A 14,422-nucleotide genomic window follows, 5' to 3' on the forward strand; every position below is an offset into this window, starting at 1 on the left:
CCATCTTGTATCAGAATCTGGCATGAGTTGGGGTTTTGATCCGTTGAGTCAGTTGTGCCCTGGAGAAGTCATAAATCTTAGGCCTTCCGGTCAACATTCTCCATATGAGGTAGGCCAGAGAGAGCACAAGAGCAGACTTGGGAGCCAGGCCGACTGGGCTTGAATTCTTACTCTTCCAACTTATTAGTGCTTGGACCCAGGCAAGGCACTAATCTCTCCACACCGTGGCCTTCTCACATGCAGAATGTTGATCTGAAGCTCTTGCACAGGTCCTGCTGCTCAGTCCCTGGGAAGTGCTGGGCCTCGGCCTGCCCGTCTGTCCTCTCAGAGGACCTCTGAACTCTGCTCAAGCCTGACCATGATCTTTCTCAGTAAGAAGGAAATACACTAAGCTCCCCTAATTTAAGGCAAGGATGGAAATGCAAAATTAAGCATCTAAAATCCTCATGTACTCACAATTTTGATATTCATTTTCTCAGAAAGTGGGAACTAAAGTGAACTCAAGAATATGTCATGGATGTGTGTTCAAAGGCTTCCTCTGGGCTATGCTGCCTTTCCAGTTTGCTGGGAACAGAAGTTTCCTCAGGACTCTGTGCTGAAACTGGAGGGACAGCTGTCACCTTACTAATGTCCTGAGGCAGGTTCCCCAGGACATCCTAGAAAGGGGTGAGTCCCCTTCCAGGCCCTGTGCGCCCGGGCAATGCACCTTGGCCTAGAGGTGCTTCTGGGAGGGGATCTCCAAGGTCACTTACAGCTATAACAGTGTGGCACAGGTTGAGTGGGTCCCTGCTGTTAGCACCAGCAGATGCCCACAGTTCTCACAGTCACCTAGAATAGGAATGGTGTGAGGTGCCCGAAGGCACTTTGGAAATACCCTGAACTCTAATGCCTCAGTCTTGCCAAGCAGGTTGAGAAAACAGTAGGGTCCTCAAGTGTTGATAACATCGCTGGACTTGCCCAGCCTGAGCCTGCTGTGTGCCTCCAAGGGCGTGTCTGTGAACAGCTCTCAGGATCACCCAGAAAAAGCACCGCCTTGGCTTCCTGGGCTGGCTTTGGGTTTATTTGCTACATTGACTCTTTTTATTCTCTCCCTAAGTCTGAAAAGGAGACTGCTCCTAAAAGCCAAAGGCTAGCATGCAGCCCCCACCCATGACCTTCTGACTGACGGAGCTAATTAGCTGCCAGGGTGAAGGAGATTAAAATAAAACAGGAAAAAAAAAAAGCCATTTATAATTTACATGTTTCCTTTCCTTGTTGCTTGATTCTTTTTATATGCTTTGGACTTTGAGTTCCATTTATGATTCAGACAGATCGGCCACCAAATTGAAACTGTGAACCAAAATGGTTATATAAATTCATAAACCTGTCTCATAGAGTCACTCACTACTTCCTCCCTCTCTCCCTCTCTTCATCTTCATCATCTCGCTCTCTCTCTTTCCTTATTGAATATCAGTGCCCCCGAGAAAGTGTGGCAGGAGCTGGGCTCACCCTTGACACCTGTCTGTGGGTGATTCTGCTGCTGTGCAGTGACAGCCTTGGTTAAAGTCACATTGCTCCGGGCACAGGTATTCTGATATCACAGAGTGGATAGTGGGGCTTTGGGTCTCTGAAATTCCATAATTTCCTGTTCTGGTACATGTAATTATGAGTCCTACTTAACCTCAAAATTGAGTATTCCACAGGGTATACTGAAGTGAGATTTAAAGGCGAATAGTTATTAACAGTTCAACACGTTCTTTCCTCAAAAGCACTCTCATTTTAATGACAGTCATTAAGGAAAGAACACAAAGGTAATCAATCATAGAATCTGAGGTGTCATAGTAGAGATAATGGAGAAGCCATTCCTGGCAGGAGCACATTTTCTGGTGTTTCCCTATGTTCCTCCCATCAGCTGCTTCCTGCTACTTGCAAGACCAGAGTTATAAAAGTGCCTGGTTGAGACACTCAGTTTTTTCTTGTTTAATATTTTCAACCCAGAATATCTAAATATTGCACAAATCTATTTGCTTCATTAATATACATGCAAAGTTTATACACTTAACCATTGTGCAAGCCTTCAGGTTTACCTGAGGAAGAAAAGCAACTGTGGCTGTCCCCTGGGGCAGAAGCTGTACCACATAGCACCTGGGCTACTTCTCAATGACCAGAGTTTCTATGGCACCGGGGCTTTTGTCTATGTGCTTTGTGGACACACAGAGGTACTGTATTTGTTCTGCTCAGGAAGGCCCATCTTTGGGCCTGGCACAGTCAGTTCAAGAGAAGAGCCTGCTCCTTCCTCACCTCTGCCCAGGCCACCCTGAGCATACTGAAAGCACCCTGAAAGGAGCAGAGTTCACCTCATTTGATGAGCTAATGAGAAGGGGCACAAACCATGCTTTCATTTTTATCTTTGTGCTCATTTTCTTAATAAAACATTAAGAAAAATCCTTTTAAGCAGAAGCCTGAAAAACAATTAGAGAAAAGCAAAGTGCTGAAGACTTAAAACTGTTTTTACTGTATTTCAAGTTGGAAAGTTCAGGTGTCCTGCAACTGGTGTGGCTTAGTCTGGCAATGCTTTCCTCATTTCTGCTGATAATCTGATGAGATGGTATCCAGAAGAAAGGGAGAAACAAAAGATATGAATAACTATTCATATTCTCATTTTTAATTTCCTTTGCTTTGTTAAAATTCAAGTCAATTTAACAAATGATAAAAGTACTTTATTTCTTTAATAGATGACATACAATATTGTACTCCAGTTGCAAGTAGTATATAGAAAAAGCTATTTAGAAACTGTGTCAGCTGTGAGCTGTGATGCCACAGCACTCTACTGAAGGCGACATAATGAGACTCTATCTCAAAAAAAAAAAAAAAAAAAAAGGAAGAAAAAGGTTTATCTGTCAGCCTGCAAAGCCTCCAAAAATGTGTACCTGGGACTTCCTGGAAAACAAATCACTACAGTAGTGAATACTTTATGGAGTGCCAAGCCTTCTACTCATAGTCAAAAGATGAAAGTTCAAATAAACAATATGTACATGTACAAGAAGATGACCACAGACAAAATGATTTAAAACTATACTGACAAGAACTAAAACCACATGAAGTAAAGGAAAACTATTTGAAGACTAATAACTGTATAAAAATAAATAAGTAACTCAAAGACCTACTCTAACAATAAAAGTTACAAAAATAAAAAAATATTAAACAAATACATGAATATATTCAAATGGAATGGTTTATAAAATATGACATCATTGAGAAACTCATTTCTTTCTCTCCATATTATTCTGTAGTGATTTTGTTCTTGAAGACATATGTTATGATAAAATATGGTAAGTTTTGAAACAGCTGACTGGGTAACATACCTTTTCTTCTTTTTCTGAGATAGTCTCACTCAGTCACCCTGGTGTAGAGTGCTATAGCATAGCTCACACCAATCTCAAACTCTTGGGCTTGAGCGGCGATCCTCTTGTGTCAGCCTCCTAAGTATCTGGGACTATAGGCACCTGCCACAATGCGCAGTTACTTTTAGAGATGGGGGCTTGCTCTTGCTCAGACTGGTCTGGAACTCCTGAGCTCAAGGGATCTGCCTGCGTCAGCCTTCCAGAATACTAGGATTACAGGTGTGAGCCACTGCATCCAATCTTCTAATGAATTTTCTTTGAGTGATACAAAATTCCTCTCAGAAGGTTCAAAATCTCAATAGTCATCTTGGTGTCATAAGCAATTTCAGAATGAAGGGTCCCAGTAAGCCCCTCCCCACATTCTGATTCTAGTTTCCCAGCCACCCAGAGGCTGCTCCTTTAAAAAAAATACTCCCTTTGAGAAAAGGGTGAATTGGTGCCAAATTTGGGATGATTATGTGATGTGGAGAGGTGTGAAGGAGAAGGTCCCACCTAAGATGCTGTGTCCCGTGCCCTCTAGGAAGTTAGGAGCCACAAAACTATGGAGCTCACTCTAAGTGGTGCTGCAGCAAAGTGGGTGCTGCCACTGGTCTGACCTGAAGAAGTGCCCAGATTCTCTGTCAGCTCTCCAGAAACTGTCCAAGTACAAGAAAAAGTATCATTCGGCAGTGCCTCAATTCTAATTCATCTTTTAATGGAGACTTCTACATGCCTACAACCCAAATAGAGAATGGCATTAATAAAATGACCTTGTACCTCCAAGTGATTTTAAAAGTGCTTTCTGATTTGTTACATGAGATCATCAGTTGCATAGTTTAGGAGTTAAGTATAATTCACCATACAGGAATGCTTTGGAAACATGCATGGTGTGTGTGAATGTGTTCTTACTCTTTGTTGGCTCTGATTACTTTGATTTAAATGGTGCCAGTCAGCCCCAGATGGGCACAGGAACACATACCAAGCATTTACACTTGGTTTTCATGCTCTTGCATTTAAAAATAAATAAATTTTGGCTCGGCGCCCATAACACAGTAGTTACGGCACCAGCCACATACACTGAGGCTGGTGGGTTCGAACCCAGCCTGGGCCAGCTACAACAAAAAAATGACAGGCATTGTGGTGGGTGCCTGTAGTCCCAACTACTTGGGAGGCTGAGGGAAGATAATCGCTTAAGCCCAAGAGTTGGAGGTTGCTGTGAGCTGTGACGCCACAGCATTCTACTGAGGGCGACATAGTGAGACTCTGTCTCAAAAAAAAAAGAAAAAAAAAATTAGGGTTAAAAAGATAACCCTAAAAGTATTTCCAAACAGCTTTCCAGATGCCCCCTGAAAGCAAGGATAAATCCACTTTAAACAAGTAGAACGTCTCTTGGTGTTTCACTTGTTATAAGTCAGCAAATTTTCCTTATCTGTGTTTCCCATATTCTCGATAGCCTTTCAAACCTTCTGAAACCACTTAAGCTTTGTCCATAGTGCTTTATTCCTGGGTACAGAGGCACTGGACAAATAGCACCAGGGTCCCAAGTCACCTGACACACTCCAGTAGTCCATACCATTGGTAATTCTTGCTTCCTAAGGAGTTAAAGAAACAGTGAGTCAACCCCAGTTCAGGCAAAAGTTGAAAGACTATACTACAAAGTCTGAATCCTATAGTTTCTACTTCTGTGACATTCTCTGCATTTTAAAATATCTAGAACGACTATCATCTGCTTTCTTTGTCAGAAGAAATCTCCCTCTCCTGGCAGCCCTTTTCCTGGGCTTTCAAAATTTCTCTTTGCCTCAAACTGCTCACAGGCAGTAAAGGAAACTTTTTTGAATGTTGTTAAGGCCAGTGCTAACTGCCAGAGTCAGACAACAGAACAAGGCAGACAGTCCAACTAAATATTTGAAAGCAAACTGATTCTTCCCTTTTCAAATGCTAATATCTCTTGAAGGCCCAGTGCTGGCCAGAAGACAGGGAAAGACAGCTATTCAAACATGTGTTCACCTGAAATGGGCTCCCCAGTGGCAACTACAGAGCTTTGCAGAGTCATCAAAGAAAGGAGCAGAAAGCTCTGAGTATCCCCAATTTATGTGTTCTATATGACTATAGCATCTTTGCATAATAAAGGTGAGGCAGGATTCTGTTCCAGGAGCTTCAGTGGTTTTCTTCAGGCCTTCCCTCTGTTCCTCCCTTCCTTTTTGGTGAAGGGTAATGTGAAGATAGCTGTGGAATATCTGAATATTTTTGCCTTGAAATTAAACAACATTTATCCCTAATTATCTCAAAGGACAAGTTACCATTCTTTTATGCCAATATTAAAAAAAGCAATTTACTTATTTTATGCAAAACAGAAAAGCAGAAAGACACATTTTGGCAATTCCCCAATTTGACTAATTGAAGGACAGGAAGATGACTAAACACAGGAGACAGAAGAGCAATTTTCGTGAATTATACTCTGGGAAACAGAATATGAAAATTACCCATGTGTAACTGTCTGTTACTCATAAATCCCCAATGGACTTGCATGCAGATTCTATGAGTCATTCTCCAGGTTTGATATCCTCAGTTTTGAAAAGTAAACACTTTTACCCCAAGGGGTAAGAAACTCATAAACTGATTATTTAGTTCTAGATTAGATACCTTTATTATACCTACCAAGGGGACAAAAACCTACATATAAAATATATTTGTTTTCTCTTTCATTTAGAAGATCTACCATTGTTCATCTTAAATTTTTTGAATTTTCAGTAAAATTCTAAACTTAATCCTTACAGATTTCATCAGAAAAAGAACAGCTTGAATTCTAGCTTTTATATTGTCCAGAAGTTACAGACCTAGTCTCAGAACAAGTGACTCCAATGCAGAGTATCAGAGGCTCATCTCACTGACCAAGTGTGCACCAGGCTGCTGGTGTCACTGTGCCACCACAGTGGGTTTTGGGGGCTGGCAGGTCTTCAGAGGGAACACCAGAGTTTAGAAGTGGTGAGGTGTGAAGGAGGCTGAGGTCATGAGCAGACACTGTTCCAGCTAGCTGGAGAAGGCCCAGGGAACTTATTTCCTTCTCACAACCTTCCCAGCACCCAGGCATTAGGTCTCTGCTTAATGGGACACTATGACTGAGTCTTGGGGAGTAATTTGTAACATAAATTTTTACATTGCTTGTGACCACCATACGATACCATACAAAAACTGAGACAGGTTCTGTGTGATTGTCCCCTGTTATGAGCAACAATGTGAAACTTCTTGAAAGGCAGGGACACTGTGTCCTGCTTAGAACAAATGGGGCTAAGATGGAGGGAGAAAGGGTGAAAAATAAGCCAGAGAGCCCTTGTTCTCTTGTCACTTTTCCCTCCATCCTTTCTCAAACCTGCCCTCCCTTTCCTCTCACTTCAACTACTTTTGTCATAAAAGTGAAAGTTTTTACAGGCTAACCAAACATCTTATATTTTTCATAAGTTCAAATTTATAAGGACTCTGGGAAGGCTACTTTGTAGATTACATCCTAAGTTCTCTTCCAGGTCACTGTTTTGACACTGGGGTGCTAGAGACAGGGTTGGGCCTGGGTCTGGAGGGGCCACTTTCATTTTTATGTTGTCAGGTTTTATTTGGTTTGTCAACTTCTTGACCCACCCCTATTTATACCACCTACTGGCTACACATGCTCTGGCTGCCTGGAAGAAACGTATTCATAAACTTATCTTGTATGTGTACATGATCCAATAGACAGGGGTGTTTTATTTCCCTTTTCCAGGTTCCAGTTATGGAACACAGATATGCAGATTATCACTACACAGAATATAAAATGTAGAGATCGGAAATCATCCACCCATCTCCCTTTACTCTATGGACAAAGGAAGCCCGGTGTACAGTGCCAGAGTCACCTGCTAACAGAAGACAGCCCCCCAGCTTCTGGTTTTGTGCTCTACAGCCAGAAGGTATCTCTTCACCCACCATGCCCACTCCCCAAAATCTTCCACTACGTGTTCACAACAGCATCACATTGCGAGAAGGCCCTTCACCCATCTCCAAGTCCAAAAGACAATTTGTGAAAAACACAAATTAATTTTTTTTAAATTGACTGCCTATATACATTCTTTGGAGACTTAGGCTAGCAGAAAATGCAAATCATCTATAAGTTAGAAGGAAGAACTTAAGTCCTGAGCTTTCTGAGTTCAAGAAGAATAATGAATTCGCCTCCTCTTGTTAATTCTGAATTTAATTTTAGAAATAAAATCTTCAAATATCTTGTGGCAGCTCTACAGGCTGATGCAGTGTCTGTCAGTAGTTTATCTCAATGGCAGACAAAATAATTTCATCTCATAATTTAGCAAGTTGTCATTGAATGGCAAGAGAAAAAAGGTGCTGCATTGTTTAAATTCTTGGCTCTCAAAGAGAACCCTGAAAAAGTACCTTCTCTGCACTATTCCCCAAAATGCCCTCACTTCAGGGAAGAGGGAGTGACAGTGGGGATAAACACTCCTCAACAAAAAAAGAGCTTGAGGTCAACTCTGGGCTACTGGCTATTCAAAGGGAAGTTAGTTCCCGAATGCATCACCAGAGGCAAAAAAATTGTAGAATCACAGCAGTTCAGAACTATGAAACACTGGTTACAATCCAGACCAATTCCCCCAGTTTAACAAACGGAAGCTCTCAAAACAATTTAAACAAAATTTAGCTAAATAAAGATTTTTTTATTGCTAAACGAATCCCAAAGTTTTGACAAGGTCCTGTAGAAAAGTTCTCTCACTTTGTAAGGGCCCCAGCAAAGTACACAGAGACTCTCTGTGGGGAGGTGAGACAGCAGCTGCACAGGGCTGCAGGCCCACCGGCAGCTGACTCGAAGGTCAGGGCTCAGGCTATTTTCAGCACAAGATATAATAAAGCTGCTTGCTGACGGGATTTTACAATTCGGATTTCTCCTATTTCCACAGTGATAAGCCAGGTGGGACAGTGTTAACTTACAGACTACCCTTTTTGGTGGTTGGACGCAGCAACTCGAGAGGGGACTGGGCCTGCAGGTGCCGCGACTGCTGCCTCCGCTTCTTCAGCTGTGATGGCTCAACTCCTAAGCCTCTGCGTGCCAATCTCGTGGGTCCCTTCCAACTTAGCGTACTGAATTCTAAGCATCAGCTGTAACTAACCATCATCCACTGGTCACCAGGCCCTCATCGGCACGCGCAGATGGGCTTCCCAACCTAGCTTTCTGGGCGCGCACCGCGAGTCACGCCGGCCCCTGGAGCCCCTGGCTGGGCCTCTCCTTGGCCTTCTTACAAGTGTACAGCCACTTGATGATGCGGGCGTTCCTCTCGATGACGGAGGTGGTGCTGGGCACCTGCTCCACCAGCTCCTCTTCCTGCAGCCCATCTTCACCTCCGATGCTGTGCCGGGAGAAGCCGCTGTCGGAAGTGGCGACGCTCACGCTGCGCACCTTGAGACCTGCAGGGTCCGACCCCACGGAGAAGTTCTCCCTCCCAAGAGTCTCCACCACCTCAGGGTCCAGACCGCAGTACTGGAAGAAGGTGTCAAACTCGGCCAAGGCCATGGAGTAGCGGGAGCTGAGGTCTGACTGCGAACGCCGCAGCCCCCCACGCCTGGTCACCGTCGGTCCGGGACAAGGGGGCGCAGCTGGTACCCCGGTGGTCGCCGCAGTCGGCGGAGCGGGGACCGGAGTCTCACAAGGCTCGAGGGCAGCTGAGGATTCGGGAGCCCTTGAGGGGCCAAGCTTGGCCCGGGAGGCCTCCCCGCCCCTGGCCTTGCCCACCTCTCCCACTCCGGGCGTCTCGGGGGGCACCAGAGCTTTGTCCTTGCTCGGCCCCTGGAACAGCTTCTTCACCAGGCTTGCTCTGGAGCCGTCGGCGCCGGGTCCTCGCACGAACTCGCATTTCTGCCGGTAGATGACCAGGGAGTCTGGCCTCAGAGGCTTCCGCGCAATAGTCCTGCGCAACACTGGACCCGGGGCGCAAGCCAGAGATCCTGAGTCGTCCCCCCCTCCGGTGATCGCCACAGAGCCGCTGCTCTCGGAGGCAGAGCTCCGGCCAGCCGCCGGTCGACTCCGCACGTACTTGGCGCGATCTGCCGCAAGTCTCTCCACCGCACTCCTGCGTGCTGGCCGTGCTGTATCCGATTGTTTGGAAGCGTCAGGGTCCCGGAGAAAGAGCCGCTCGCTCGGTGGCATGTCCAGGGCCGCCTGGGCGCGCATTCTTGCGGGGGACAGACTTGCCGGAACTCCCGGTCCAGTGGAGACGCGCTCGGGTTGCAGCGCCTGTCAGTCCCAGTGCCAATTCCGAAGTCCGCGCCGGGCAGGAAACAGCGCCCGAGTGCCCTGCGACCCAGGTTCGGAGTTGGGGCGAACCTCAGTCCGCAAGGATTGGCCGCCCCAGTGTCCGCCCGGGCCGCTCCTCTCCGCCCACCCTCACCCCCAGCCCGGGCCCCACCTTCCCGCCCGATGCCTCCGCCAGCCCTCACCTTCCGCGAGCTGCTCCGGTCCCCGCCCGGCACCTCGGGCCCGGCGTCTCGGCTCCTCCCTCTTCCTCACCTCCTTCCTCCCCCTTGTCTCCGTGTCTAGCCGCCTCCTCACCTCCAGCCAGCGGCCTCCACCTTCCGGTACGTCCTGGCAGCGCAGCTAAGCAACAGGGCGGGGAAGAACCCGCTCTGAGCCGGCAGCGCGTCTGGCGGGGGGCTCTCGGCGCAGAGGAGCGGAGGGAGGCGGTGCTTTCCAAGCTCCAGGTACCAGCCGCTTCCTCCCTGACTCAAGAGTCCCAGAAAATCACTGTTGGACGCTGCATTTTCCAAGGGGAAGAGATAGAGGGAACGGGCTGCCCCCAGGCAGGTGCCTTACATCCTTTGAATTCTTAAAGTGACCTCCCCGTGGTTGGAAATCAATTGCCTAAGTCTCTACCCGAGGTCATATTCTTATTATCAGAGAGGAATTGGGATATGAAAGGAAAATAACACAGCGCTTATCTCTTTATCTGTTGGGCAGAAAGAACCCCGGAAGTCGTCAGGGACCCAATGTGTCCAGTCTCATCACTCGCCACAGCGGGCGTGGCCAGGCCAGCGTCCTGCGCGGGGACTTGCGGGACAACCGGCTGGTGAGAGGACGGACGCAGCTCAGTGGTTTTGGAAAAAGCCCAGAATCATTACTGTGTTCACTGTAACCAAAGCATCTGGGAAACCGGTTTCATAAGGCAGTGAATCAGCATTGGAATGCTAAAAGTTTAAGAGAAAAATTTCCCAAATTCCGTTCTTTACACAATTTGGACAAAACACTGAACATAGCTGCCAGGCAAGTGAAATGCCCACGTCTCTCTTCCGAGAAGGCCAACTCCAGAACGCGCGGCCCTTGAAAGGTTCTGGTCAAAAGCCCAGTACAGCATGGCAGCCGGCGGGCGGAGGGAAGGTGCTGTGGGCAGGGGTCTGCTTGGTTTCCAGAAACTGGTCTAAAGTAAGGCTGTGCCAAGTGGGCCTTGGAGATGTTTGGTTCCTTTGAGCTGTGGCGAGGCTAATCCCATAGTTAGGGGTGGAAGCCCAAGGAAGCAAGTCTTCTGAGAACCAGACTACCTAGATAGCCTTCTTGGAAACTGTTAGAACCACAGGAAACGGACACTGTTCCTGTAGGCCAAGTAGAACTAGGAGAAAGGGAGAGGGGGAGAGAGAAGAGGAGCAGGAGAGAATGAGAGAGACGCTTAAGCAAGATTGTTAGACATGAGAACAGCATATAAAAATCAACAGTGTCCATAGCACTAGCAATAATCAAGAGATATTTAATATAATTGGAAACAACATTTTAACATTTGTTTAACAGAACTTGACAAACCAAAAAATTATTTGCAAACATAAATGTTCAGTGCATTGTCTAATAATACGGTAGATATTAGCCGCCCCTTAAACTGTGGTGAGTCTAAATTTAGATGCAATGTGTTCCATTTTTTATTGAAGGAATAGTATTTTGTATATTTTTAATTGAATACAATACTACAGATTATTAAAAATTTAAAAATAGTAAAGGTATAGAAATGGGAAAATTTGAAAAAATTAAAACAAGTAGAAAGGTTTTTGTTTGCGAAGAGATATCAAAGACTTATTATAAAATTATAGTAACAAATTGAGTATGGTAGTGTTCCAGAGATAGAGAAATAGATGAGTTAAAAAGTAACCTCAAATTATTTATAATATAGGGAGCATTTAAAGTCAGCAGCATCAAAGGAGTAGGTTGCTGGCCCCATATGCTGGAGGTGGTGGGTTCATATCCAGCCCTGGCTAGAAACAACAACAACAACAAAAACCACCCAGCTAAAGTCAGCAGCAGATAGGTAAGCTATCATAAAAATGGTTTAGGGATAATTATCTTTCTGAATGGAAAAATATGGTTATCTTTTTCTTACAACAAATACAAAAGTAGTTCAGAGAAAGTCTGACAATACTTTTGACTTAAGAATAGAGAAATGGAAACATACACTTTTGAATGAGTGTGAATTGCTAAAGTCACTTTTGAGAATCATTGTGCAATATCTAATAAGATATTTTATCTTTGAAGATGAAAGCACTCTGCCACTTAGCAATTCTAGTTTTAAGTATATTCCCCTAATTACATACATGTACACAAGAAAAGTATGACATATGTATATCATGAGTTCAGCAACTCAACTCTCTGTTGGTAAGGAAATGTAACAATAAATTCTGAATGTTTATGCAACTAATACACCAAAACAGCTAACATGAATGACCTGGATTCATATATGTGGACTTTAATAAATCTGAAAAACAATGTTGAATAAAAACATAAGCCACAGAATATTATGCAAATTTTCATATCCAAATAAAAAGAATAAGAAACTATGTTGTTTTGCATACTCAACTATGAGGAATTTTATAGAATTATGGTATGAATATATACCAAAACATTATAAAATTTCCTTTGGGGAAGAGATTGGAGTAGAAAATCCCATATTAGTTCCAATATTTATTTTCAGGAAAAAATAGATTTAAAAACAAATATGAAAAGTACGTCTTTCTCACAAGTTCTCTCTCTCTCATAATAAGCCTTTAGTGTAAAAGTCCGTGCATCATTTATTAATTTTCTTTATCTCCATTCACTTAAAGTTGAAATTGGTGGTGATATGGGCAGGTCAAATGTCTAAAGAAATATGTGAGAATGTAAATATTATTGTAAATCTAGGGTGGATATGATAAATAACATTTTAGCATGAATGCTTTGGAAGATGATAGTTTCCTGCTACAGGGAACTTCAGAGACAAAGGCTTCAAATGAAAACAATTGGAGGGTAAAGGAAATGACAAATTGGCTATAGTAACATGTAAAATGAAACATTATTGGTAATTAAGACTTAAAAAAACTAATCAACCACATATCAGGGATAGCCTTGAAGATCATGAATAGAAATCTACATCTGATTTGATAAGCAAAAATTTTAACAACTGAGTGATATTGTACCAATAGAACATTCATTGGCAATGTTATATAGGATAGTTTGAGTAGGGAGGGATTGAAAGACAGCAAGTTGACTGGAGAGTGTCAGTGTTTAGGTGTGTAGTAAAATAATGGCAGTGACAATGGGTGTGGTTAATTGTAGATCTCAACTTGGCTGGACAGTGATGCCCAGATATGTGGTCAAATGTAACTCTGGATATTTCTGGAAGGGTGTTTTCAGATGATTGACATTCTAATCCAAGGACTTTGAGGAAAACATTTTCCTCCACACTATAAGTAGGCTTCATCCAATTGGTTAGAGGATTGAATAGAACAAAGACTGACCTCTCCCTGAGCAAGGAGAAATTCTACCAGCAGACGGCCTTTGGACTTGCCCACCTCCATAATCATGTAAGCCAATTCCTTAGCATAGGTCTATTTGTCTGTATATCCATACATGCATCCTGTTAGTTATTCTTCTCTGGAGAACTCTAATAAATACAGTGTGATAGAGGTGGAAGATTAAATAGAGATTTTAGGATGTCTAAACCTACAAAGGCAGGCAACTTGTTGAGTATGGAGGGAAAGAGGAAAAATAGAACTTGATAGGTTTTGGTCTATGTGACTTGTGAACTAGAACTATTTGCACAAATTGAAAACCCAGTTGGAAGGGGTGAATATATAGAGAGAAGAGAATTAACTCAGTTTGGAACATCTCTGGTTTAGGTTTTAGTAATCAATTCAAATGGAAAGAGACAATAACCAGTTTTAATTGTGACCATGAAATTTAGCCTGGGCAAGAGATATAAAACAGGAGCCAGTTGAATAGAAATAACATTTGAAATCATGGCAACAAAAGATATGTCAAGTAGGAAAATAGAGAGTTTAAATAATAGAGGCAGAGAGACACATAGAGACTCTCAAACTAAGACCAGTGTGGTCCATCATGTGCACAGGGGCAGAAGAGCAGGCCTGTGCCAAGGAGGGAATCAGACGAGAGAAAAGGTGACAAACCATGGCAGCCCTGTGGAGCAGTGAGGATGATCATATGCCTCTGGAGGCTCTGCTATAGACACTCATGGTGTAGTCTGATTGAGAGCAGAAGCTGGCTTATGCTGAGCTAATTAGAGAATAGATGAACAACTCAAAGATAGAAGGGTAGGGTCATTTTCCAAGTGTTTGATGGTAGAGAAAAACAGAAGGACAATAACCTAAAAGATGGTCAAAGAGATGAGCTACTTTGGGTGGTAAGAGGTGCATATAGAAGTTGTAATGAATGGACTTGTGGAACATGACCGAGTGGGTAAAGCACATCTGGAGGTGGGAGGGAAGAAGAGCCAGTGCTGAAAGAGGATCAATAATTCCAGAGAGAAAATAGTGTGATAAAGAGTTTAGTTTGTCTTCAAATAAAACAAATCATAAAACAATCATTTTTACCATCTCAAAATACACACTGTTTGAGGTAGTTTTAATAACTCTCTTAGAAGAAATTTGAAGTAAAGGTAAAAAAGATACTGAGATCTAATTTCTATTATGATAGGAATTATTTGACTCTCTAGATAAACACACTTATCTAAAATTAAGATTAACCTACACTTTGCCAACTAAAGATATACCTGGTTGTTTTC

The 14,422-nt window shown here is 43.7% G+C and overlaps 1 protein-coding gene across 2 annotated transcripts; it reads right to left on the reverse strand.

The window, feature by feature from the left end:
* Positions 1-707: 707 nt before the first annotated feature.
* FAM110C (family with sequence similarity 110 member C) lies at positions 708-10,331 on the reverse strand. 2 transcript variants are annotated; one of them, XM_053589546.1, is made up of 2 exons: positions 9,943-10,331; positions 708-9,687 (listed from the first exon to the last, which is right to left on the reverse strand). In XM_053589546.1, the coding sequence occupies exon 2, from the start codon at positions 9,562-9,564 to the stop codon at positions 8,587-8,589; it is 978 nt and encodes a 325-aa protein (XP_053445521.1). In that variant the 5' UTR covers positions 9,565-9,687; positions 9,943-10,331; the 3' UTR covers positions 708-8,586. The 2 variants fall into 2 exon arrangements, with proteins under 2 accessions (XP_053445521.1, XP_053445520.1); XM_053589545.1 differs by having other exon boundaries at positions 9,831-10,331.
* Between the last annotated feature and the right edge of the window lie 4,091 nt (positions 10,332-14,422).

This window comes from Nycticebus coucang, chromosome 4, assembly GCF_027406575.1.
Source record: "Nycticebus coucang isolate mNycCou1 chromosome 4, mNycCou1.pri, whole genome shotgun sequence".
In the NCBI taxonomy this organism is placed as follows: Eukaryota; Metazoa; Chordata; class Mammalia; order Primates; family Lorisidae; genus Nycticebus; species Nycticebus coucang.

Coding starts and splice junctions, on each gene's coding strand:
- FAM110C (XM_053589546.1), bottom strand. CDS start 9,564: ATGCGCGCCCAGGCGGCCCTGGACATGCCACCGAGCGAGCGGCTCTTT.